Source organism: Sebastes fasciatus, chromosome 4 (genome assembly GCF_043250625.1).
Source record: "Sebastes fasciatus isolate fSebFas1 chromosome 4, fSebFas1.pri, whole genome shotgun sequence".
Lineage (NCBI taxonomy): Eukaryota > Metazoa > Chordata > Actinopteri > Perciformes > Sebastidae > Sebastes > Sebastes fasciatus.
Genome location: NC_133798.1, coordinates 6,516,288 through 6,543,958, shown reverse-complemented (window position 1 = coordinate 6,543,958; position 27,671 = coordinate 6,516,288). Strand labels below are relative to the sequence as shown.

The following is a 27,671-nucleotide window of genomic DNA, read 5'->3' as shown; positions in this document are numbered from 1 at the left end:
GGATAATGGTCATAAATGTGTAATTCTGCTTGAATTATGTCTGGGAAAGTGGATTTCTGTGAAGTGGGACAGTGTGGTGTGTGTAGTTAGTAAAAATAAAAGTTATTTCGTACAAAATTGTTGGTTTGTTATCTCTTTCTAATCAGTATATACATACACTAGATATTTAGTAAAGATGTTCAAATTCTATTTCATACAGTTAACTAGACTCAGCCAACAGGTGGCGCCCAAACGTAAATTATGTAATGCTGAGGAAACCTTGTCATCTTCTAAGAAACATTGTGAAGTCAGATTCATAACCAGCTTTCAGTTATTAACGTCGACAGAAGAAAAATCGCCAAAGATTACATGTCAACATTTATTGCAGTCATCAGTACCATATCATTTCTGCTTCATAAGTCATCTTCACACAGCATAAATACAAGAACAGGTCTGTCGGCTAAACCCCTCTGAAAGGCACCGACACTGTCGACTGACTCTTCATACCAACTAACTTTAGAGAAAGGGGAGACTGTTTCATATTTTTCACATTGCATAGGGACACATGTTGACTGTTGACAAAACATTTAATTAATTCCACTGTGAAAACAGTTGATCCCGTTGTGGTTGAAGCATCACGGTTCAGAAGCTAAATTCATTCGTGTTCAGTTATTTCATCACTCCTTCAGTACCAGAATCAGTGAGTACAATAACCCTATTGGTGTTAATGTGTGCTTAAAAAAGGGGAAAAACTCCCCATGATGATGATTTTTATCCCATAACACTGCTGTTAAACACTGTTAGTAGAGTGCATTCTGTTCAACTCTCTCTCTTTTAGACACTAAACGGATATTTATTAATGCAAAGGGTGGAATAGCTGGCAGGCCAATATAACACTCTGCACACTGGGAGACATTTCTGCTCGCTTACTGAGAGAACACAGTGTACTCAGTGAACACTTTGTTCCACATGTTTTATGTGTTCTATATGTTCCATATGTCTCAGCCAGACACACAGAGCACAGCCACATACTCTCGTCTTCAGCCGTATTAACTCTTACTGACCCTTTAAAAACAGCAGACGCAGTGTATTATTTTGAATTCTAATCTATGACTTAACTCTAGCAGATACCTGTCTCCAGTAAGCATTTCTTATTGATTATTATAGTGTGTGTCAGAAGTTGCAAACTCAAAGTCAATGTTTTTTGTTTTTTTTAAAGGTTTTTTAGTTGAGATGCCTGAAATAAGGTCTGTGGTAATAATACAAGCTTAAAAGGTACTATGTGTAACAATTTACATGTATTAATCTCTTTGTATTGCCAATGTGTGAACGGATTGTAATGAATCTGAGTTGTTCTCTCAACTTTCTTGGTTGCCTATAACAGCTTGTGGACTGTTTGCTATGTAAAGAACTTAAGAACGTTTTGAATCCAAAAGATATGACATTTATGCGCAATCTCAGTAACAACGTTAGACTGCACACTAATGCTCAGAACGTTCTAGTATTTTGTGAGGAGCTGCGTTTTCGGAGCTGTTTTGTGCTCTAATTCTCATCTCTTGAGAGATCATCAGAGTCACATTGTACATGTTGCCTCTGGTGAAGTCCGGTTTTTGTCATGCTGCATCTGTGAGAGTTTATTTTTTTCTTTCTTTTTAAACAGCTGCCTGCTCGAAACAAGGTTGGCGAGTTGCGGGTCGGAAAACTAAAACAATGAGCCGAAAGACGCTTAAACTCTCTGTGACGAATGACCCCCTTTCACATTACACATCTGAGCCATTGTCAAAGAAATTGATTAGTTGCAGCTTCAAGTTTATAAATTTGACATTTTAAAATGTGTTAAGAGTACACCTCAAATCCACATTGATGTCTTGTATACTAGTAACTGCCAACAATGTTGTATTGGTATATATTGTATAACTGGGACACAGCTCAGGTTTGCCTAAATGTACAAGGGGAAGACATTATGTTGCACATAAAAAAAAAAAATCAATGCTCAAGTTCATGTCAAAGGGAAACTATTGTGATTTGACATTTTTTCTATAGAAAGAAGATTACTCACTATAGAATCTATATATTAACTACTGACAGCAGTTAATTTGCGTTGGCTCTGAAGATTGTGATCATTCTACTATTGACTAAATGTTTTGATTCTTAATCATTGTCAAACTACTCAAAGCAGTAGTCATTTATTGCATCAGTGTAATCATTAATCAACCCATAAAACCAGAACAATGCCTGTAAACAAAGATAAATAAAGATATGGGGTATTTCAGGAAGCAGATTTACAGTTGGCCAGTTTACATTAACATTGTCTGCAGTCATGTATGACTAATATCCTCGAAGTAAGCTGCTGCACTGTAAGCTATACTGGGCAATGCCACGCTTGAGGGGTTTCACGTAGCAGCAAGTAAATGTTTGAATTTGGTCAAATACCAGGAACCAGACGTCCCTGAAGTGTAATAAGGTGGAGGTTCATTCATTTTGACATTAAGTTCCAGTGGGAGAGGATTTCCCAACAGTGACCACACAGACCACTGAAATGAATTTTGGGGAAAAGGAAGTATCAACAGACCCACTTTGAAAATAGAGAGTGCAAGTGTGGATTCACTGATTCATATTCAGTACATAAATCTATAAGCAGACCTTTGCTGTTTTCTGGCTAACAATGCAAGTGTGCTTCCTGAACCCCCTAACCCCTCCCCCAACCCAGATGCAGATCCATAACATTAACAAACATGCTGTCTCAGTGCCTAAGGCTGTCCTCTCCTCATCAGTGATCAACAGTCTCCTGTTGGGACAGATCAGGCCTTCAGGGGGACACTGGCATGATGCCCAGCTTCAAACAATGTGGATTCAAATGGAGTGAATTCACATTAGTTCTCTCTGGTACACACTGACCGACGGCAGCAGCTCTACAAAATATAACAAACTTGCAGGGATTCTTGTGTCGCATGAACGCAGCACTGCTGAATTTACCGTCGCCACCAGAATGCTTACGCTGTGCAAAACCCAGGAACCACATTCGCTTTGTGCAGGGAAAGATTCACAAACTGTGAACACAACGTGGAAAAGCTACTTAAGAGTGCTGGTTTTAAAGAAATACAGCCCGTTTGTGTGTTTGTCCAGACCCTGTAATTACCCGTCAACTTCCTTATGTTTTCCAAGGATGTTAATAATTAAACGTTTAACCGTTAACCGACATTAAGAATTTTAACTGATTAATGCTATCGGTTAAATGGAAATATTAAGAAATATTAAAAGCTGAACAAAACTCAGAGGAGCAGCTCGTCACTTAAAGGTGAAAAGCTGGTTCACCTTAACAGCCCACCTTAAGAGACTCTGAGCCTGCAGTTGCAGGATACAGGAAGTTGGCTCTGGGCTTGAGGAGTTGTAGCATTTATTCACCGACAAATAAACTGAACACACACTGCTACAGCTACGTTCACATCTAGAACGCCAACGCCAACCCCACACTCACCGCCGTCACACACACGGTCTGTCGGTCACTCGCTAACGGTACGCCGGGCAGACACACAGCTGACAACCTCGCAGTTAAACTAAATGATGTGGTGGAGACTTACTGGGAAAGTGGCTTCATGTGTCCTGGACACTACGCGCAGCATCCTGGCTGCTAACTCTCCCGGTCGGTTGAACTGGGGACTCAGTTGTCTGTTGTGCTCATACACTGCAGCTGGCGAACCGCTACATACGATACACTAATCTTGTCAGCTAATAATCGGTTAACGAGGGTCGGTTATCGGTTGGAGAAAAAATTCAACATTAGCATCCCTAGTTTCCGACTGAATTAAGATTGTGACTGGTTAACAAATACATTGTGACGCAAATTCACCCAAATTGGAAAATCTTTTGATAATAGGTGTAAGGGCTGGGTTGTGCAGTCAATCCAAGTTGCATAATTGCTGCAAAATTGATCTTTTACACACGAGCCAGCCTTCAGGCAATACGGAAAAAATGTCAGCAAAGTGAATCAGGTAATGTGTTTTCTAGTTTAGTTAAACATGTATGGAATACAGTATATTCTAGCCCTTGCATCCGCCCCTCTGGCTCTGTACAAAATGTATTGCCAGACAATATTGCTGTGCTGTCCTTTCACATTGTAATCCTCTCATTCCACTGACAGTGTGAGGTGTATTCGTCATAAATCAATGCTTTTACCTCGGACGACATGCCAGTGTTCCCTCAGTTGACGAGTCAGTCTCTGTTAGCACTCATTAAAGACTTATACAGCCAATGACGCCTGTAAAGAATATAGACTTCGGGCCAATGTAGTCTCTTGGTGTCTAGAATGTAATGTTAACCATTACTAGGATGCTCTGTTTTAGCTGGCAACCAGCTGAACTGATAGGGTTCCTGTGGCACTAGTAGATCTATGTCAAGTCTCTTTTGTTCTTTTTCACTGTTAACCGTCCTGTACCCGAGCAATGACATGGCCCCTTTGCACACTTCCTGGATACGTTTGACCTTGTTGTGAGGCAGCGTGGTACGCCAAGCCTGGGAGACATCAGCAGCGTTCCGTGAAGTGATTTTGAAGGCCTCCTTCTTGGTGCCTTTGCCTTTTCCGTGAGTCACCCTGTAGATCCATTCCTCTAACTGACTGGTCATCTCCAGACCTACAAACTCATACATGGCATTTATCTCCTCAAGTGGGTTGCGTGCAACGTCCTCATAGCGAACCATTTTGTAGCGGCCTTTTAGAAACGGAGGGGGCTTGACGATGGCCCTCTCATTAATGCGCACGTGGCTACGGCAGATCTCCTGCATGACTTGATACTGCACCTCGGCCGCTGGTATGTTTCTTTGCTCCAAGACGACGGCGTTATCACTCACGAAGGCTTTGGCCGACTCCTCTCTAGACCGCACCACAGCCCGAGGGTCTCGGACCAGGTGGATGATGCGGATATCCAGGCTTGGATCCTGCAAGAGTGGGTAGAGGGATTCCAGCTCAAAGAATCTCACTTCTTTTAGTACCACGTGACTGTAAGTGCCACAGGCCTCCTCCACCACCTGCAGGCCCACAGTATCACATGTCTTTGAGCACCGAGTCTGGTTGCTGAACTGGCTGCGTGGCGTGAGAGGACAGGCCGGCGGTGAGCACAGTGCTCTACTGTGACTCCACATAAACAAGGAGGACACATTGTGGTGATCTGGCATGTAGGCCTCCATCACAGACAAGTCACACTGGAATACGCTCCGTAATAGATCCCTTACAGCCATTCGGAGTGACCGTGCGCCGGGCTTCTGCAGTTTGGTCCACACGTGCCAAGCCGGCTCCATGAGATAAAAGACAGATGGGTGCTGACTGAACACCTGACCCACAAAGGACGAGCCCGATCGCCACGACGACAGCAGCAGAACGTGAACTTTGCCGTTGGAGGGGGCGGAACCGCAGGGACTGAGCTGGACGTACCAGCCGCAGAACAGCACCACTGCTGCCCCCTGCAGGATCACCAGGAAAATCATGGTGCTGAGGTTCACTCTGCAGCGGGGCATCATGGCTGAGGATCACTGTCAGTCTCTGGTGCTCGATGGGGAGCTGTCTCTTTTACGTCCTCTGTGGAGCTGTGTGTTGCCTCTGCAGCAGAAAAAGAATTGAAGGAGAGAGAGAGAGAGAGAGAGAGAGAGAGAGAGAGAGAGAGAGAGAGACAGAGAGAGAGAGAGAGAGAGAGAAATGTATATGTTGAACAGGAAATGCGTGTTTCCACAATGCATAATTTTCCTTGCGAATCACCGCTTAGCAACTCTTACCGTTGGTATAATACAGTGGATTATGAAAAATTAGGCCACATTCATCTTAAAAAAGGATTATCAAAATAATTGGAGACCCTAAAAAAACTGGTCATTGACTAAAGGTTGTTGAGCCCAAAGCAATATAAGCAATATCTCTTGAGCACAAGACCGACTACAGCAGAAACAACATGATGAAAGGCCTGTCCGTTCACACATACAGACTCAAAAACCGGGACAGCAATAGGCTCCTATTGACAGGCGGCAACCTCCAGGTCTGAAAGGTGAATCCAATGCAGAAGTGTCTTAAATGATAAGGCAGGGGATGCTTTAGAGACGGCTACCTTGTGATTGACAGGTTGCTACCACGGCGTTGTCCGGTCTGGGAATAGTTTGTGAACTTTAACCCTTTCACAGTGTGTTTTCAGTTCATGAAAGCGCAGTTCATGCAAAATTTTACAACTGCTACTGGACTTGGTTTTATCAGTAACTTTGATTCATTCTGGACCGAGTGGGACCTTTTTAAACACAATGGGTGGCATCCTAACAGGAAAGGAACAGGAAAACTGACCTCTAATTTTATCGCTTTTAGTCTTAACTGATGGTGTCCCCAGCAAGACCCTGCCCAGCATCCTGACTCTGTATTTCTTAGCCCAGACAGTGCAGGTCCTGTTGGTGCTGACTTGGTTTCTGTTTCCCATACTAATTCTTTCATTCCTGTTAGGATTACTGAAAGGCAGTGTGAATTACCAAGGTCCACTCAGTCCACACAGAAACAATCTGATCACAGTTAAAATCACTTCTTCTATCCTTGCTGTTGAATCACCTCATTTCTGCTTACTCAATGTCACATCTCTTGCCAATAAGTCTTTTATCTGCCAGGACTTTATCACGGCGAACAATAAAGACTTTTTTATCATTACAGAGTCTTGGACTAACCCTGATGAATACGCTCCCCTCACTGAGTCATCCCCCCCTGAATATTTATTTTTCCCATCAGCCAAGACTGACAGGCAGAGAGGGCGGCCTTGCAGTAATAGACAGAAATGGTTTCAGCTGTTCCCCAGTCTTGCTTGGCTGCTTCTCCACCTTTGAGAGTCTTAGTTTTATTTTAAAGAATAAACTGCCCATTTTATGTGTTTTAATCTACCGAACCCCTTAAATTTATCTCTGGTTTTATTCAGGACTTTTTATCAGTCATTATGTCTCAATATGACAGAGTTCTTATCCTTGGTGATTTTAAAATCCATGTCTGTTGCCCCTCCTCCTCCACCTTTACTGTTTAGCTGTAAAATGAGAAAGTTTGTGACTGGGCAGCCATGTTGAGATCTGTTGAGGAAATACCAAGCACTGCCCACCACCCACTCTCTCTCTCTGAAATGACCTGTGATTGGTCAAAGTCTCCAGTCACGAGGTAGATTTTTTAAAGCCTGAAAACAGAGCCTTGAGGAGGTGCAGAAGTCTAGTTATCTCTCAGAACACTTGAATTACAATATGCTGAAAGGTTATTATGGAATTTTTGCCCAATGATGCCAAAAGAATGTTGCCTACTGAAGCTTTAACACTACCAACCTTAAACCAATCTTGTTCATCAGCAATAAACGTAACAAATTCTGTGAAGAAGGCAACGAGTACCTATATCTTTATGAGCCTTATCTGTTGTCAACAGTACCCGTCTCCATTCTCAACCATATGGATGTGTCTTTTCCTATATGTCCATGTAGAGTTTGTACCTCCCTAAACACATCACACGGTGGACTTCAACTACATCTCAGAGTCGTGTCCCATTCAGAAGTCCGCCGACGACACGGCCATTATGGGACGTGTTAAGGGCGATCAGGAGGAGGAGTACAGGAGCCTGGTGGGGGACTTCGTCGCCTGGTGTCACTCCAACCACCTGCAGCTCAACAGCTCAAAAACCAAAGAGATGGTCATAGACTTCAGGAAGTCTAGACCACCCCCACGACCAGTCCAGATCGATGGGAACGAGGTGGAGGTCCTGGGTACCTACAAGTACCTCGGGCTGCAGCTGGACAACAAACTGGACTGGACAATAAACACTGACCAACTCTACAGGAAGGGCCAAAGCAGACTGTACTTCCTGAGGAGGCTGGGATCATTTAACATCTGGACAAAACTCCTGCAGATGTTTTACCAATCTGTGGTCGCCAGCGTCTTTTTCTACGCTGTGGTGTGCTGGGGGGGGGCAGCACAACTAAGAGGGACACCTCGAGGCTGGACAAGCTGATCAGGCGGGCCTGCTCTGTGGTCGGCATGGAGCTCGACTCTCTGGTGACGGTGGCAGAGGAAAGAACACTCAACAGACTGCTGGCCATACTGGACAACGCCAGCAATCCTCTGCACGCCGTCATCACCAAACAGAGGAGCTTGTTTAGCGGCAGGCTGCTGCTCCCCAAGTGCTCCACAGACAGACTCAGGAAATCTTTTGTCCCCCCGAACCATCAAACTGTACAACACCTCTCTTAGTCCACGAGCCAGGGGGTTGGTCGTGCCACTTTGGAGGGACCAGGTCTCATAGTGATTTTTTTTAAAGGTCTATGTCCCTAGTGTTGGAAAATGCATGATAGCATTGCAGCAATGGTAGCTTTCTATTTGCTATCACTCCTTTTTTCATCCCTCCATCATTAAATCTTTTCCATCTTTTTTCGCCATTTTACACATAGATCCAGTATAAAAGAGGGAAACCAACACACAATATCATGAAGTCATATATCGTTGTAAAGCTTAGACTATAATCTATCCTTCAGTCACATTGTCATGACACAGAGGTCAAGAAAATTTGACCTTTGACCTCTAATGCTGCAATGGGGCAAATTCTGAATGCAACTCCAAATGCCCTTATAACTAACTCCATATTGATCTGATGTGCCCATGGATAGTTCCAGCATAAAGAGCACAAAAATAACTTTAAATTGATATATTATATGACTAACAACAATAACAACATTTCTTATCAGAATAAACGTAACTTTGTGCAGTTTGTATTTGATAGAATGTACTGAACCTTGCATTGGATTCTGTTATAGGGGCAGTTGTAAATGGCTTTCTTAGCAGCAGAAACACAAAATAATACAAAAACTCAAAAAACTGTACTAAGAAATGAATTCTCTATCCATTATTTTATGTTTTCTCACTCTTACCTCATTGTCAATATAAACATGTTCCAACTGATGAAGCCCTGACTCAGTTTTTTTGACTGACTCAGTTTTTTTGACAAAAAAAAATCTTTACTCACATTTCAACAACAGGGCAATTCAAAGTGCTTTACATAAACATTCAAGAACATTGCGACAAAATGCAAAAGAACATTAAGAAATAATAAAACATTAAAGATTAGAAAATAAAAACAAGCTAAAAATAAAAGCTAGGATAGAAGCTAAAATAGCATACAACACAAAAGAGTAAAAGCTCTTGTGCAGTATCAGATCATTATCTGGTTTAATGAAAGGCAGCCGCAAACAGGAACGTTTTAAGCTTTGTTTTAAAAGAAGTGAGAGTTGGAGCGGTCCTGCAGGGTTCTGGGAGCTTGTTCCAGATATTTGGTGCATAAAAACTGAATGCTGCTTCTGCATGTTTAGTTCTGACTCTGGGGACACTAAGCAGACCTGATCCAGATGACCTGAGAGGTCTGGATGGTTCATAACACAACAGAAGATCAGAAATATATTTTGGCCCTAAACCATTTAGTGCTTTGTAAACCAGCAGCAGTATTTTGAAATCAATTCTCTGAGAGACAGGCAGCCAGTGTAGAGACTTCAGAACTGGACTGATGTGATCCACTTTCTTGGTCTTAGTGAGGACTCTAGCAGCAGCGTTCTGAATCAGCTGCAGCTGTCTGATCGATTTTTTAGGAAGACCAGTAACGACGCCGTTACAGTAGTGAAGTCGGCTGAAGATAAATGCATGGACTAGTTTTTCCAAATCCTGCTGAGACATCAGTCCTCTAATTCTTCTTATATTCTTCAGGTGATAGAAGGCTGTCTTTGTAATTGTCTTAATATGGCTGTTAAAGCTCAGGTCAGAGTCCATGACTACACCAAGATTTCTGGCTTGGTCTGAGCTTTTTAACATTACAGATTGTAGGTGAGCACTAACCTTTAATCTTTCTTTTTTGGCTCCAAAAACTACGACCTCAGTTTTGTCTTTGTTCAGCTGAAGAAAATTCTGGCACATCCAATTATTGACTTGTTCAATGCACTCACTCAGTGCTTGTATTTGACTGTAGTCTCCTGGTGATAGAGTTATGTAAATTTGTGTGTCGTCTGCATAGTTATGGTAATTTATTTTGTTATTCTCAAAAATCTGACCCAGTGGAAGCATGTAGATGTTAAACAAAAGAGGCCCCAAGATGGAGCCTTGGGGAACTCCACATGTGATTTTGTTCAGCTCAGATTTGCAATTACCTATAGACACAAAGAAGTCCCTGTCTTTTAGGTAGGATTTAAACCAGCTGAGTGCTATGCCAGAAATACCCACCCAGTTTTCCAGTCGCTCTAGTAATATATTACGGTCAACCGTGTCGAATGCGGCACTGAGATCCAGTAAAACTAAAACCGTAGTTCTACCACTGTCTGTGTTCAATCGAATGTCATTGAAGACCTTAACAAGAGCAGTCTCAGTGCTGTGGTTTCGTCGAAAACCTGACTGGAAGACATCAAAAGAGTTGTTTAGTGCCAGAAAGCTATTTAATTGTTGAAAAACTGTTTTTTCAATTATTTTAGACAAGAATGGAAGATTTGATATTGGTCTGTAGTTATTTACTATTGATGAGTCCAGATTGTTCTTTTTGAGGAGTGGTTTGATGACAGCAGTTTTCAGGGCCTGTGGGAAGACTCCTGAAACAAGAGATGCATTAACAATATGTAAAAGCTCTGAGACCATACAATCTGACTTTTTTGAAAAGGCCTGTTGGCAGAATGTCAAGGCAGCATGAGGAGGATTTTAGATGTTGTATGATTTCCTCCAGGTATGTCTGATTTATTGGATAAAACTGTGTCATGTTATTTGCGCCAGGTTTAAGTGGACGCAGGGGAAACAAACATCCTGTACCTGCTATGGAGGAAGTGACTGTTTGTCTGATTTTGTGAATTTTTCTGTAAAAAAGGAAGCAAATTCATTGCAGGCCCTGGTGGATAAAAGTTCAGAGGCTACTGACACAGGAGGGTTTGTTAGCCTGTCGACAGTAGCAAACAGGGCACGTGCATTGTTATTGTTTTTGGTGATGATGTCAGAGAAGAAGGACCGCCTTGCATTTTTCAGTTCTGAATTATAAATGCAAAGTCTCTCTTTATAGATGTCATAATGAACTTGTAGATTTGTTTTCCGCCACTGGCGTTCAGCTTTTCGACACTCTCTTTTTTAATTTCTTACCAGCATGGTATTTCTCCATGGAGATTTTTTCTTACCAGAGACAATCTTCACCGTGGTGGGTGCAATGGTATCAATAACATTTGTCATTTTAGAATTGAAATTATCTACAAGCTCATTGACAGAGGTCCAGGGGAGGGTGGGTGTGGAAGAGAAAGCCTGAACAAATTGATCACTGGTATTTTCAGAAATATATTTTTTTGTGATTACCTCTGTCTTATCATTTCTGTGCACAGGAAGAGTACTCTCAAAGAATACACATGAATGATCAGACAGAGCAACATCCATCACTACAACCTTGGAAATGTTCAGGCCCTTTGATATGATTAAGTCCAAAGTGTGTCCCCTATTGTGTGTGGACTCCGTCACATGCTGACTCATTCCATAGTTATCAAGAACCTGACACAGTTCTTTGGCCCCTCTGTCCTGTTGGTTGTCAACATGGATGTTAAAATCACCAACAATGACTACACAGTCAAAGTCAACACAAATTACAGACAGCAGTTCAGTAAAATCATCAAAAAAGTTTGCACAGTATTTAGGTGGCCTGTAGATATTGAGAAACAAAGCTCGAGAAGAGGAGTTCAGCTGAACAGCGACATATTCAAAAGAAGCAAAATGTCCATAAGATATCTGTTTGCATTGGAGAGAATCATTAAACAACATGGCAACTCCACCTCCTTTCTTATGCATTCTAGCTTCGCTCATAAAACTAAAGTTGGGAGGAGTTGACTCGATAAGAACAGCTGTACTGTTATTTTGGTCTAACCAAGTTTCAGTTAAAAACATAAAATCAAGCTTGTGAGCACAAGCTTGATAAATAATAAAATAATAAAATAATAAATATATAAATAAATAAATAATAAAATCATTGATTAAAAAAGTTTTTCCTGCCAAAGACCTGACGTTTAACAGGGCTAGCTTTAATGTGCTAGAAGCATTATTATTATTTTTTGGGACATGGTTTGGCTGGCAAGGAATCAATGCTATATTTGATAAATTTGCACAATCAGTAAAAATCTTCCTGTTTCTTTGCAGATTCACCATTCTTTTTCTACTACTTATTAGAACTGAGATAGAAGAAGCTCTCATCACACAGGGCCCCAGCTTATCCTGGAAACAGTCATGTGTATCATTAGCCTTGAAGCCTGGACCCAGCACATATCAATCTGTGCTTGCAACATTTTGTAAAGGAACATCCTTATCAAGCTGCGGAGGGCGGCTGGAGTTTGCTCGTTTTATAATCGATTCATAGAATTATTTTATTTGCTTTAAAATGCATCAATTAGTCACACAGTGTAGCTTAAAATGTTGTATCAGTACAACTATTTGAGGCATGCCTTCATGTCTGTATAATGCTTTCAAATGGGTTTTCTGATACAATGAAATTGATCATTATATATTTTTAACAACTAAACGATATTCAAACTAGGGATCGAGTAGGTTTTTTTCAGGACCGATACCGATTATTAGTAATCAAGGAGACTGATAACCGATATTTTGAACCGATATACATTTGCAGTAAAAATTAAAATCTTGGTGTCAAAAATGGAAATAACACAAAACTTAATTGAAATGCATTAAAGCACCTGTTTAATTAAAAGAGAACTTTTCAACATTATCTTCAAACAAAAAGTGCAGGGAGGTCCCGGCTTCTTATAAACATATCTGAAAATTTTAATAAATAAATAAACAATATCTCTCGGTGCAGAAAGCAGAGTTGCTCAGCCTGTTCTCTAGTGAGACGGCTGGCTAAATTATGGATCAACAAATGAACGTATTGACGTTCGCTATCGCATTCAAGGTCTACGACGCTCCACATTAGCTCACGTTGTTCATGTAAACGTTCATGTAAAAATACCGACTCATACGGGCGAGTAATGTTACGTTCGCAAATTAGCAGCTAAAATACGTTTCAGTTCCACTGTGTAACCGGTAAACTGGACATGCTTGTCAGCATATAAATAGATCATAAGATCGTGGTGTTTCTGCAACTTCAGCATAGAGGATTGGGATGTTTATTGGAACTTACACAACAATGTCCTCCGTCTTACCGAGAGGACACAGCTCCGCTCACCGGCGCAGCTCCGTCTGTTTTTGTCCGCACGTCTGAGGCACGGTAACCCTCAGTGTTGATTGGCTATTGCTCATGGCGTGTAACCAATCAGATAGCGCTGTGGGTGGGACATTGAGCTAGACAGCACAGTGGAGAGAACTGACAGCAGGCTGACACAGAGAGGAGACTGATCAGAGCCAAAGAAGCGCATTTATAAATTAATTCATTTTATCGGTTAAAAAAAATGCTGATAACGATAATTGGCAAAATGCTGAATATCGGCCGATAATATCGGCCAGGCCGATCAGTCGATCCCTAATTCAAACATCAATAAAAACAACATATGTTGCATCTTACCAACGCAGGACCACACAAATGACTTGGTGGTGCATGAGACAATTTTGTAAAAGAGGTTTATTAGCAATTTTAACTACATGTACATGATTTTGGTCGACTTAAAAGAATATCTGCATGATACGTTTCAGGTTTGTTTTTCTTTTCTTTTTGTTTCAAAAATAATTAATCAGAAATGGCTCCTTGAAGCTCTGGTCTCTGTGGAAATATGAAGTAAAAACCTTTAGACTGAGTTGGTTAAGTATGTTAATCATAAGCTATTTTGGGGTTTTTGATAAAATACTCCATATTCCAGATATTTAAGTCGAAAGAAATCCTGTAAAACTTGAAATTTGCTCTCTCCCCTGCCATTAAATGTATGCTGTAAAGCATAACGCAAAGTGTTGACGTGTGAGGACGGGCTTTATCAACTCTACAGTTTATGATCTTTATCTCCCGGTAGCGAATGTGTTGGTGAGCTGATAAGAATGAGACATCAGACTCATATAAAGTATATAAAGGAACATAAAGCACTGAGCCACATGTGGAAGCAAAAGAGTATTTGTAGATGCAACTGATTACATGTATGTGTGTCACATGGGAATTTACAGTAAAAAATAATCAAATAATAATCAAATCTTGAACTTCTCATGCCTTCTCATGCTGTTTTTCCATATTCAGTCTTTAGTGATAAGGTATTACTGCTCTACATTATCTGTCTTTTTATGACGGTGTTTTAGGGCCATTGTAGGTATGGAACCAGGGGAAGGGGGCAATATTCCTGGGAAAAGCCTTTCCAAGATTAAAGTCAGAAATTTATGAGAAAAAAAGCTTGGATATTCTCTGAGATTAAATTTACAAGATTATAAAGTCATAAATTTACAAGAAAAAAAACTTGTGTTGAGTAAAATAGTGGAGTGCAAAGCCGTGGTGACACCAGCCGCCTTCTGAATTTTGTTGCGCCTAAAGTATTGTTCTTATGGTAACGATGGCCTCTGAGTGAGGTGAAGGTCCCGAAAGATACATACTGTATACATGTTTTCTCTCATGTTCTTTTATAATGCTGACATCAATACGCATTGTCTCATGTTAGATGTTTCATTTCGCCAATGAGTTACCACACACACACTTGAACTGCTTGCGGCACAACAAAATGCAGAGGAAACCTGCTACCATCCACGATGAGGAGATGGAAGAGATTACAAAAATCGCTCTCGACTTCACGTCAGCCGAGCTCGCAACAGTCGCCGTTCAACAAAAGAGGATAATGGAGCTGACGGGAGAAGTCCAATCATTTAAAAAACAAAACGTGGAGAAAGAAAAAAAGATTGCACTTCTGGAGAATTGAGTGGCTGATCTCGAACAATACTCAAGGATGAACGATCTAATCATCAGCGGCCTGAAGATGAGACACCGGTCCTATGCCAGGGCGGCAGCAGCCTCCGAGGAAGCCGCTGCCACCCTGGCATAGGGTGCGGGGTCGATGTTTCTGAGTCCGAAAAAAGAATGACTGGAACAAGAAGTAGTGGGCTTCTTGGACAGTAAAGACATTCTTGTTGACAGCGATGACATCGAAGCCTGTCACACTCTGCCGAGCAAAAACAGAGGTGCGCCACCAGCAATAATAATCCGCTTTGTCAACAGAGAGAAAAAGTATGTGCTCCTCAAACAAGGAAGGAAATTAAAGGGGACTAATGTGTACCTCAATGAGCTGACTGAGATGATCTATGCAAGCGTACCATAATATGTTTACTGAACAAGCCCTGACACGAGCTCCTCACGTTCAGACCCTCAGGATACAAAGGTAAACACCACACAGCATCCTGACAGATCCATCTTCCTCTCTATTTACTTCCATCTCTCTCTCTATCACTCAGTCTCAGTTCTCCTCAAGGGCTTTTATTATTCAAACCACGCATTCATACTATCCAGTTTCCATTCATGTAGTTACTTAAAACTCTCTATTGTTGTAATAGTAGGCGAATCATAAAGGCTTCCTTTTATGAGATGGTGTCATATCCAGACCCATTATACATTAGTAACTTTGCAGAATTCAGGGATGCACTGATATCTGATATCGGACTCAAACAGCTGGATTGGGTATCGGTGACAATGAGGTCAATCTGTTCAATTAAATTCTATTTTTATATACTTTATACATTATATACTGGAATTTTAATTCCTGTTTAAGTTTTGACCAATTTGTTGCTGCATTGAAAGGGTTGTAATTCTTGTTAATTTTGAAGATTTTTTTACCAAGTTGCTGGTGTACGATTTAGTATTTTAATATTAAATAACAATTCAGTAAATGTATATTTATGTATTTACTTAAAGCTTCAGTAGGAAACAATTGTTTGGCATCATTGGGCAAAACTTCCATAATAACCTTTCAGCATATTGTAGTTCAAGTGTTCTGAGAGAAAAACTAGACTTCTGCACCTCCTCATGGCTCTGTTTTCAGGCTTTAATAAAATCTAGCCTGTGACGGGAGACTTTGGCCAATCACAGGTCATTTCAGAGAGAGAGAGAGCGTTCCTATTGGCTGTGCTACGGCTGGTGGGCGGTGCTTGGTATTTGCTCAACAGATCTCAACATGGCTGCCGGGTCACAAACTTTCTCATTTTACAGCTAGACAGTACACTACAAGATGTTTCTGAAAACATTTGAGGAGAGAAATAGGCATTACAGTAACATAATATTGATTAATATTTGATCAGCGCTGCCTAGTTTGACCGTTTGATTGGAGTTCGGGAGTGATTGACAGCCGGCTCTCAGAGACGGCAGCTGGACGGCAGACTCCAGAGGTCTGTACTACGAAGCGAGTTCAACATACCCAGGGTATCTTCTCGTTATCAGGCTTAACTAACCCTAACAACCGAGATCCCGCTAAGCGGTCCTACGACGGTGGTTATCAACTCGGTAAATCAACCCAGGGTTCCTCTATCTGGCTACGAGCGCGTTCACATAAACGGGGGCGGTGTTTGCAGCATATGACCAATCACAGACATGGACAACTCTACTGTCAGCAGACAGACTGGCACAGCGGCACATTTTACGAAGGAAGAGCAAACTATATTAGACAAATACAAAGAAGTTAATCACACAGTCCAGACTAAAATTGACAGAGAGAGATGCTGCCAAATGCAGATAGAACAGCTGGTAAAAGAAAAAACTCCCGATATGTGAATGCATAAATAAAACAGATTTATTAATTTACCGGAACACTCAAAAGTCAGATATAGTCGTATAGAAATAAATAGCTTTCAGAGCATAATGGATGAATGGATTACACTACATTATGCCCTTTTGCAATGATGTGGTGTGTGTGACTATTTCAGCCTTCTCTCAGCTGCGTCCCCGTCTCCGGCGGTGTGAAACAGACTTGAGACGAAGTAAAAAAAATAAATATAAAAACATATCTAAAAGTGGTAAACACCCACAGCATACACACAGCTGTCCTTCCTGCATTTGTCAGTTTAAACTGGGTTGTTTTTAGCCTGGATTATGACTGTAACTTCCTCGTATTTGTGTTATATTATTTTACGATCTGCGTACCGAGCTCTGATTGGTCAGTAAGCGGTGCTATTATACGAGTTGATCTCTTATCTGGAGCAGGTTAGGTGTTAAGCATCAGTTACCATGGTGATCTACCCCGATAAGAAGTGAACCACCGTCGTAGGGCTGAAAACCCTGAAGGGTTAACCGATTCAGGTGTCTGAATAGCTTCAGGACTTAAAAACAGTATAACACCAGTATTACTATCTCTACACCTCAGACCACTATAGTCCATGTTTCTATATATTCAGGTGTCTGAATAGCTTCAGGACTTGTATTAAAGTACATGCAGTGGTGTAAGTATTCAGATCTTGTACTTCAGTAAAAGTAGCAATACTACCATGTAGAAATACTCTGTTACAAGTAAGAATCCTGCATTCAAAATCTTTCTTAAGTAAAAGTGCAAAAATATGAGCATATGAATGTACTTAAAGCCCCAAACATAAAAATACATATTATGCAGAATGATGTATGTTATTGGATTATACTTATTGATGCATTAATGTGTTCATCACTTTAATGGTGCAGCTGGTAAAGGTGGAGCTCATTTTAATGACTTTATATACTGCTTGGTAGTTTAATCTATAATAATACATCATCATTTATTCGTTGATTATATTTTGTATTAATAATTTGTATCTGTAAAGTAACTAAAGTTATTAAATCAATGTAGTGGAGTTAAAAGTCTATGTAAGAGCCAAAACATGATGCTGACATACTGAGGTTGGGATGTAATTCACTTTTACGAACACTAGGTGGCACTGTGTTAATTGATTGACCCAGTCACGGGTATATAGGTAAGGAGGTGTGTTGTTGGCGTCAGGGTTTAGCCCGGAAGGGCAAATGGTGTTTGACCGCAGGGACGCTGAATTGTTTGCCGTGTTATTATTGTTTACTCGTTGCTATGGTAACTGGACTTGCTTCCTTAATACCATATTAGGAATAAATGAACTGTTATTGTAAACCCAACGAGCGGACTCAGGATCACTTTTGTACAGCACAACATGCAACAGAAGGTAACATCTACAGCGAAAAGCGCGTCAGTCCAGGGCTAATCACCTCAGTAGCTAAAGTATTAGATTTTAGCTCCTACAATTAGTCAAAAACCCTGGCTGTTGGACCTTCGTTGAAACGGCGGCACGTTTGGAACTCAACGGAGGCGACGCGGGAGGATGAGGAGAGCTGCCGGTGTGGATTTCGGCTGCGTTTGGAGGACGTCTGCAGACATCCATGGGCGGTAGGACGGAGGAGCTACGGAGGAGCTACGGAGCTAATGCTAAAGCCGGCTGTGGAGCATCGGACCACGGCATCACTACAAGGCGCCCGACGCGGAGGTATCGTAGCGCTACACTGTGTAATGGCCATATAAAGTGTGTGCACACATACGCGGGCGGAAATCCAATGCATTGGTTGCCGAAGCGGGCGGACTTTGGACTTTGCGCTGACTGTTTGTTGCATTGACTGATAAGTGACTGACTGTTTATTATGGAGAGTCGCAAAGCGGCGTCGGGCCGTATAAGTGAGACTGGCGGTGTTGAAACACCAGCTGAGAAGCGGGTAGTAAAGCTCACCGTGAAAGTGCTTGCTGATAAACTGGAAAAGTTGCAAGACAGCAGAAGGGCTAAGTTAAACAAAGTAACAAACATAAGAAAATCAATGCAAAGTTTGATGGTTATGGGTGATAAAGAACAGGTACAAAATGCTCTTGAAGAGTTGATTAATGTGTGTAATGAAGCAAAATGTATACATGAATCTCTGTTGGTTTTGTTGCCATGTGATGAAAAAGAAAAACATGTAACATGGTTTAAAGCCAAAATGCTGGCACCTAATGAGTGTATTGCTGAGGCAAAATGGTTGGTTTCATACACTGAAGGTGACAAACATGAAAAGGGTAATATTGAGGATGATATTCATCCAGATGACAGTGTTTCTAATGTTTGTAGCAAACACTCAAGCCACAAAAGTGTGAGCAGTGGTAAGTCCAGTACCACATCCTCTGCCAGAATAAAGGTGGAGGCAGACAGAGCTGCACTCATGGCTCGCGTTGCAGCTTTAAAAGAAAGACAAGCTTTGGAGGAGCAAGAACAGCAGTTGAAGAGTAAAAGAGAGCAGCTTGACTTGGAAGCTGAACTAGCTGCATCCACTGCTAAGCTAGCAGTATTGAGGGCATATGATGTGGGAAGCTCCTCTCAAGTACCATCAAATGGCATGAATTCCTATTTGGAAAGGGAAAAAAGGAAACTGGAATCTGCAAATGTATTGAATCCTTCTGCAAAGGAATACAAACCTGGATCATGGAAATCATCACAACAAAATGATATAACAAAAGGATCATTACTGTCTAACAGGCCATTGGATACGAGACCAAATGAACATCAGCAGGAAAACAATTTGTTGGGAACATCACAGCATCTGCAGTACCAACCAACAACTGCTCAGTTAAAGCCAGAGGAAAGGCAGCCTACATACCAGCATCTGGTCGGTCAACATCCAACTGTGGACATACTTACCATCATGCACAGACAAAACAAAATAACAGCTGCTTTGGTTCAGCAGCAGCGTTCACTGTCTCTACCACCGAGAGATATTCCCTTATTTGAAGGGGATCCTCTTCAGTACAGGACGTTCATCAAAGCCTTTGAGCAAGGAGTGGAGGAAAAGGCAGAAAAAGCAGATTGTTTGTACTACTTGGAACAATTTACCAGAGGACAGCCACAAGAACTGGTACGTAGCTGCCAACATATGGATCCCGAGCGTGGCTATGCAGTGGCAAAGGGTCTTCTACAGGAACACTTTGGCAATCAGTACAAAATCGCAACTGCTTATATGGAAAAGGCTTTGGCTTGGCAAATAATAAAATCTGAGGACGTGAAAGCACTCCAAGCGTACTCTTTGTTCTTACGTGGCTGTTGCAATGTGATGGGGGAACTCCAGTACATGGAAGAACTGGATATGCCTGTAAATATGAGAGCCATTTGTTCAAAGTTACCATACAAAATGAGAGAACAATGGAGGACAGTAGCTCACGACATAATGGAGAAAAGCAATAACAGAGCTTACTTCATTGATCTGGTCAAATTCATGGAGCGTCGTGTCAGAATTCTTTCTGACCCGCTGTTTGGCAACATACAGGAACCAACATCTGGCGTTACTGGGACGAAGCCTCTCACCAGTTTTAAGTCACAGTCTGGGTACAAGGTGAAGGAAAACATTGTTGCCACCACAGTAACATCTAAGGACTTGCCTCAGGAGGCTAAGGAACCAACATCAGATCCAGCCAAGGCTGAAAATGCTGAATGTCTCTGCTGTGCTCGTAGTCACTCATTGGACGAGTGTAAACAGTTCAAGGGAAAGATGCACAAGGATAAGATTCACTTTCTGAGGGAAAAGGGAGTTTGCTTTGCATGCTTAGGTGATGGTCACATGAGCAGTGATTGCGAGAGGCGCATGACATGCAAGGTTTGTGGACAAACTCATCCCACGGTGCTTCATATCAAAAGGCAAGTAACAGCTTGGCAGCAGGAACCATCTGAACAGCCATATTCATTCCAAACATGTGGACATACAGGGGCCGGTGAGGACCGGTGTGTTCTATCCATTCTTCCTGTAAAGGTGAAATCTGCCAAAGGAAATCACATCATTGAAACTTATGCCTTTTTGGATCCTGGTAGTTCAGCCACATTCTGCTCAGAACATCTAATGCAGAGGCTGAATGTTACAGGCAGAAGAACCAGCTTCTTGTTGCGCACAATGGGTCAAGAAACAGTTGTTCCAGCTTACTCCTTGACTGGTTTGGAGGTCTCTGATCTGGATGGTGGTGACTTCTATATTCTCCCAGAGGTTTTCACACAGAAGAAAATGCCAGTTACCACTGATAGCATGGTGACACATGAGGACCTGGCTAAATGGCCCTACTTGTCAAAAGTTCACATTCCAAGCATCAAGGCAAATGTCGACCTGTTGATTGGAACAAATACTCCCAAGATATTGGAGCCTTGGGAGGTCATCAACAGCTGCGGGAATGGCCCGTATGCCATTAGGACTGTGCTGGGATGGGTTGTAAATGGGCCGCTGATTGGAAACAGTGGCATCCTGGAGGCAGGGCTTCCCTCCGCTAATGTGAACCGGATCTCTGTGTGCAAACTGGAAGAAATGCTAACCAAGCAGTACAACCACGACTTCAATGAAAGGAGTGAGGAGGAAAAGGAAAGGTCCAGAGAAGACCTCAAGTTTCTGGAAACTGTTGAGCACTCAGCGGTACTTCAGGATGGGAAGTATTGTTTGAAATTGCCCTTTAAAAGCAAGGAAGTCTATCTGCCTAACAACTTCGTGGTGGCAAAGCAAAGGATCCAGGGTTTGAGGAAAAGGTTCCTCAATAACAAACACTTGCACCAGGAGTATGCAGGGTACATGAATGCGCTCATCAGTAAGACCTATGCAGAGCCAGTACCTCAACATCAACTGCATCAGGAAAATGGTCCTACTGTCCAGCTCATTGGCTACTTGTTTGACTGGAGAGGGCTCAAGACATCAGTTGCCTGGTTCCTCAGGTTAAAGGTCGGGTTGTTAGGAAGGATTCGCCTACGAAAGCAGCTGGAAGCTTCTGAGGCTAACCATTCGGAGGAAACCAGTCAGGACAGACCAAAGCCACCATAATTGAAAGGCCAGTGACAAAACTCTGTTTGTTACATGGAGTTTAAATGCATAACTTGGTGTATTGTAACATTTGGCTCCTCTTTTTTGTGTATTTGTTTGAATTGTTATGTCTGCCTGCCATAACAATTAGGGGCCGGTGTGTAAGAGCCAAAACCTGATGCTGACATACTGAGGTTGGGATGTAATTCACTTTTACGAACACTAGGTGGCACTGTATTAATTGATTGACCCAGCCACGGGTATATAGGTAAGGAGGTGTGTTGTTGGCGTCAGGGTTTAGCCCGGAAGGGCAAATGGTTTTTGACCGCAGGGACGCTGAATTGTTTGCCGTGTTATTATTGTTTACTCGTTGCTATGGTAACTGGATTTGCTTCCTTAATACCATATTAGGAATAAATGAACTGTTATTGTAAACCCAACGAGCGGACTCAGGATCACTTTTGTACAGCACAACATGCAACAGAAGGTAACATCTACAGCGAAAAGCGCGTCAGTCCAGGGCTAATCACCTCAGTAGCTAAAGTATTAGATTTTAGCTCCTACAGTCTATATATTTCCCTCTGAGATGTAGTGGAGTAGAAGTAGAAAGTATCAGAACATGGAAATACTCAAGTAAAGTACAAGTACCTCAAAATAAACTTAAGTACAGTACTTGAGTAAATGTATTTAGTTACTTTCCACCACTGAGTACATGTTATACATGTTGTGTTTTTCTAAGCATTCTTTACTGCTCCCGTTGGAATAAAATAATTGTTGATTATTTAACTGCAAAGTAGTAATGTGTTTTTGATACCTTCACTTTTTTGCATTAAATCATACCGGGATGTTTGCTGAAATTGATTAGATGTGGCACAGCCCTACCTAGAAAAATTTCCACCAGCCGCCACTGGTTAACCCTGAAGTTACCTTGCTAACATCCCACTTCGTAGTACAGGTCTCAGGTTAGGTTAATTGTTGACTGTAAATTGTGCGTAGGTGTGAATGTGAGCATGTGTCTCTCTGTGTCAGCTGGCACGGCTCCAACTACCCCATGACAGATACAGATGATGGATGGATGGACGAATGGAAATTTACAAAAATCAACCTGCCAAGAAAGCATACCGTACAGCACCTGTATAAGGTGTGGTACCTTATAAACCCGTTTAAGCACTTGGTTAATTTGGCAGGTCAGCTGCAAGCTGAGTTTGAATGCAGTTAAAGATGTTGTTGTAAAGCTGCTTGTTGTGCTCAGCTGTCTAAATCAAGGAACAACAACTCGACAAGCTCCTCAGGGTTGTTTCAGAGTGTCATGCAGCTGCATACTAGAGAACAGCCGTGAGTATCAGTGGAAAGAGCACTGTGTTCAGAGGATAAATAAACTACAGAGCCTGGGCAGTCTTCTCCAACAACAACCTCAAACAGCTGTCCACTTTGTCAAATCTTATTGGTTGAAGGCTACTTTCAATTAATGGTGCTGCTAAACACTATGCAAGCATGTCACACTCCTGTAATAAAAAGTTGATGTAACTATTAACATCTGGCTACTGATCATAATACAGCAAACATTAGGGCAGGACTTTACCATATCATGACATGATCGCACTGTGTTATTATTCTACATGAGGCTCCCTCTGCTGTCAGAGTGGATCATTCCTAGCTAATAGTAATGTTACTTACTTAGTTTTTGTTTTTACATTAGTTTTGTCCGATGTTGCAAGGCGGGATATATAATAATAATAATAATAATAATAATAATAATAATAATCATTATTTGTAAAGCACCTTTCTAAACATAGTTGCAAAGTGCTTGCACAGATACAATAAAATACAGACAAATTAAAATCAACAGTAAAAGAACAAAACATAAAGACCAAATAATGAGAAAACTTTAACCCGTAACCAGTGGTATCAGAACAATAAGTTACTACACATAAGCCAAAAGAGGACAATATAAGGTGTGGGGAAAAGGTGCACCAAGCTGTTGCCTTACGGAGTTAAAAAAGCCTTTTTTATAAAAAATGGGTTTTTAAAAGAGATATAAAATTGGTAGTAGAGCTAGGTACAACCAGTAGAGCCAAGTCAGAGGACCTCAGGTTAGGCGGTGGCACATAGGGTGTAAGGAGCTCAGTGATGTAGCTTGGTGCCAAACCATGCAGAGCTTTAAAAGTTAATAATAAAATCTTAAAATCAATTCTAAATGTGATATATATATAGTATATATATATAGTCAATATCAGAAAAAGCATCCCATAAATATTGTCATTCAACCATGTTGCCCACCCATAGGCTGCAGGCTGCTCCCCACGTGTCTCACATTACCTCCATGACCGTGTCCTGGGTCTACTCCAGGGTAGATCTCCCCAGGGAGGGGGTGGGCTACTTCAGGCTGGTTCAGAGAGAGAGAGAGGGCTCCGGAAAATGTGGAACTCATCTTTTCTTTCGAACCGATCCCAGTTCTTTTCACATCACAAGGACATGATTCTCACCGTGTGGCCCCCGGTAACATGACAGAATGGGAGCTGTACAGACCCGGTTCAGAAGGGGTTAATCATGGGGTCTTACGGAGCCCCTCTGTTCGGTTAATAAACTCTGAGTTTGTTTAAAAAAGTTTCTGCCTCCGTTTAGCCACCAACCAACCGTTAGTATCTACTGTGTCTGAGTCTATTGATGTGATTAGTCCTAATAAATGTCTCCTCGAGCTTCAGCTCATTTAAGGTGAACAGAAAACATCGTCCCTGACCGGAGAGGAGAGACGGTTAGTTAGTGGGGTAGTCGTTATTGAACTTTTTACCCCACATATAGCAGAACTATCTTACCTTTAGCTCGGTGTATGTCGTCGTGCTGCCTGTCGACGGAGCCGGTGCTCGGTGCTGTATGTGTCTGTCCCAACACCGTGTGGTTGTCTCCTCTCTTCCCCTCGGTGCTCGGTGCTCCTCGGTTACTCCCACCGTCCGTCCCTCTGTACACACAGAGCGGTGTGTTGAGACGTGGCCAGCGGCTCTCTGAGCTGAGCTGCCTGGCAGCGGGCTGGGCGGGGGCTGCTGGGTAGACTGGGTGGGGGGGGGGGGTCACCAGGATGAGAGGAGCAGGAGGGACCTGAGACAGTATAACCGTCTCTGCAGCAGGACAGCAGCTCTTCAGAGGGTCTTTACTGAGCCAGAGCTCAGACCTAGACCACTACAGTTAGACCCTCTACTCTCTCCTCTCAGCTACTGCCATTCATTACTGGGTCAATGTCAATAGTAGCCTAAAGTTAGCCCATAATCCGATACTTTAAAGGTCCCATATCCTGCTCATTTTCAGGTTCATGCTTGTATTTTGTGTTTCTACTAGAACATGTTTACATGCTGTAATGTTAAAAAGAACAACCTCTATTTTCCTCATTCTGTCAGCCTGAATATACCTGTACTCACCCTCCGTCTGAAACGCTCTGTTTTAGTGAATTTCAAAGGAATTGCAACGGACAGGCTAGGCAACAGCTTGGGTCCATGTTTACTTCCTGTCCGCTGTTGTTATTTACATACGCTGCAACAGGAAATAAACTGGGACCCATTTAGAATGTTTAAACCCGTGTAATGGGCATACAATTAAAATTCTGTTAGAATCATTTCATGTATGTATAAAGGGCTATTAAATCTTAAAATAGTACACTCAACGTTGTATATTAAAACAAAATGGGAGAAGGAAGCAGAGATGATCATACCTGAGGAAGAATGGACAACAATATGGTCATGTCAATGGAAATGTACCAGCTCACAAAATTGGAGGGAATGGAGTTGGAAAAGCCTGATAAGGTATTTTATTACACCCTCTCGGAAATCCCTTGATGATGGGAACTCCCCAGCTTGCTGGAGAAATTGTGTAAATCTGAATGCACATCATTACCACATTTTTTGGGATTGTCCTGTCGTTCAAGATTATTGAAGAGAGATTCATGATGCTTTACAAGATATTTTCAGATGTCATGTTCCCATGGAGTGCAAGACTTTATTTTTTGGACTTATGCCTCAAGAATGGTTGAAAAGAGACACATATTTATTAAATATATTGCTGGTAGCTGGTAAAAAGGCTCTTACGTGTATGTATACAGGATCTGTAAATTATGTCATGTATGTTTGTTGCAAAGTGTCAATAAAAATATAATTAAAAATAATGTAATGGTGCCACACACATTCTTCAACCTGAGGCCTGTTTCACAAAACCAAGATAACAGATTAAGCCTGGGTTTTCCAGTTATCCTGGCTCAGTTTTACCTTGACTCAGTTTCACGAAAGCAGTGGCACATCAGTTACCATGGAGATTGATTCTGTGCAGCTAGCCTGCTCCAGACCAGGCTAACAGCCAGGCTTGATTTATCCTGGTGTCTTATCTGTTCAGTCAGCAGTCACTCCGATCAGAAACCAGTGTGTTTCTTACAGGTAGTCTATGATCTTATGCATGTATTTTGTCTTATTTTTATTAGCCTGCATTCAAATAAAATATTTTAATGTAGGCTAATAAAAATAAGTACTAACTGAATACATACCATCATTCAGTTAAGTACTGTTATTTTAACATTGTGATCATCATTCATTTTTATTTTTATAATCATTCATGTGATTATCATTATTACGGTTATATTGTGTTTATGAAGACTGCTGTTCATATTGTTTTTAGAGGTTTGATGAATACATTATTGATTAGAAATGGCTGATAAAGTTCACTGGACCAGTAACTATATAGTGTACTGTATATTATATAGTGTATATATACATGTGTATATATAGTGTACTGTATATTCATGAAACAACAGGGAGAGGACACCACAATGCTTAGACCTTTTATTTTTCTTGGATCACTGGTCTGCTGGGAGAGAAACACACAGCAATGATTAATACATTGTGTTACTATGTACACTTACAGTGTACATTGAAATGATCACTTACTGCTCTTTCTAATCCCCTCAGTTTGTATTGTTAAGTGTGTGCTGTACAGACATCTGACAGTTTGTGAATTCTGTAAAACACATATCAGTTCTTAACTCTGCATAGTGTGGATGTCCTACACTCACTACGATGCCAGGCTGCTCTCAGGCTGTACAGTATCTGGGTCCTGTTAAAAATGATGTTTTCCATGAGCACCACATCACTGCCTTTTTATCCATCATGGACTAAATAAGTATTTCCATTGACATAGGCCACATCCAGCCTTCTTTCTTTCTTTCTATATAAATAATGGTCGTAATGGGGCAGACCATGCACAATTCCTGCTGTGTTAATTAATTTGTTTTAAAGAACTGACAAACTGTCAGATGCCTGTAGGCATACAGCACACACTTAAAAAAACAAATATAGTTTGCAGAGGTGCAAATATCAGTGCAAAAGGTGATTTATTTAAAAAGAGTCAACGTATAAAACCACTAAAAACCCTGCAGGACTTGTATCATGATCTGGAGATAAAAAGACAGACATTGAGGAAATTAGAAAGAGAAGTAAGTGATCATTCCAGTGTACACTGTAAGCATGTACAATATGTAACATAATGTATTAATCATTGTTATACAGTATATGGTATCATCGTATTCTATCATTGTGGATTAGTGGTTGTAATTAATTTTCATGGTAAATTTCCTAAATAATATATTAACTTCCACTGCTCACTTTTAAAGCGAAGTGACAGTAACTCCTTGAATGGTTCAATTATGAAAATTTCAGTTCAAGATTCAAGAGTTTTATTTGCCATTTGCTCCTATAAGTACATTGGAATTCTGAGCAGTTTACACCGAGTAAAATTTAAGAAAGGAAAAAAGGTAAAAAAGGCACAAGGTAATTACAGTACAAAATAAGTAGCACATTCAACTCAACACAATAAATAAATACATTATTAAAATATAAATATAAAACGCCCTCAGTGTAGTCAATAAAAAAACTAAACTACCCTCTGCATAGGAACGATACCCCCAGAATACAAATGTACAGTATATGCTCCATGACCATGTTAA

General features: G+C 41.3%; 1 protein-coding gene across 1 annotated transcript; it reads right to left on the bottom strand.

Moving 5' to 3' along the window:
* Positions 1–344: 344 nt before the first annotated feature.
* Positions 345–24,746, bottom strand: chst6 (carbohydrate sulfotransferase 6). The gene is made up of 2 exons (XM_074631693.1): positions 24,508–24,746; positions 345–5,572 (listed from the first exon to the last, which is right to left on the bottom strand). The coding sequence occupies exon 2, from the start codon at positions 5,491–5,493 to the stop codon at positions 4,294–4,296; it is 1,200 nt and encodes a 399-aa protein (XP_074487794.1). The 5' UTR covers positions 5,494–5,572; positions 24,508–24,746; the 3' UTR covers positions 345–4,293.
* Between the last annotated feature and the right edge of the window lie 2,925 nt (positions 24,747–27,671).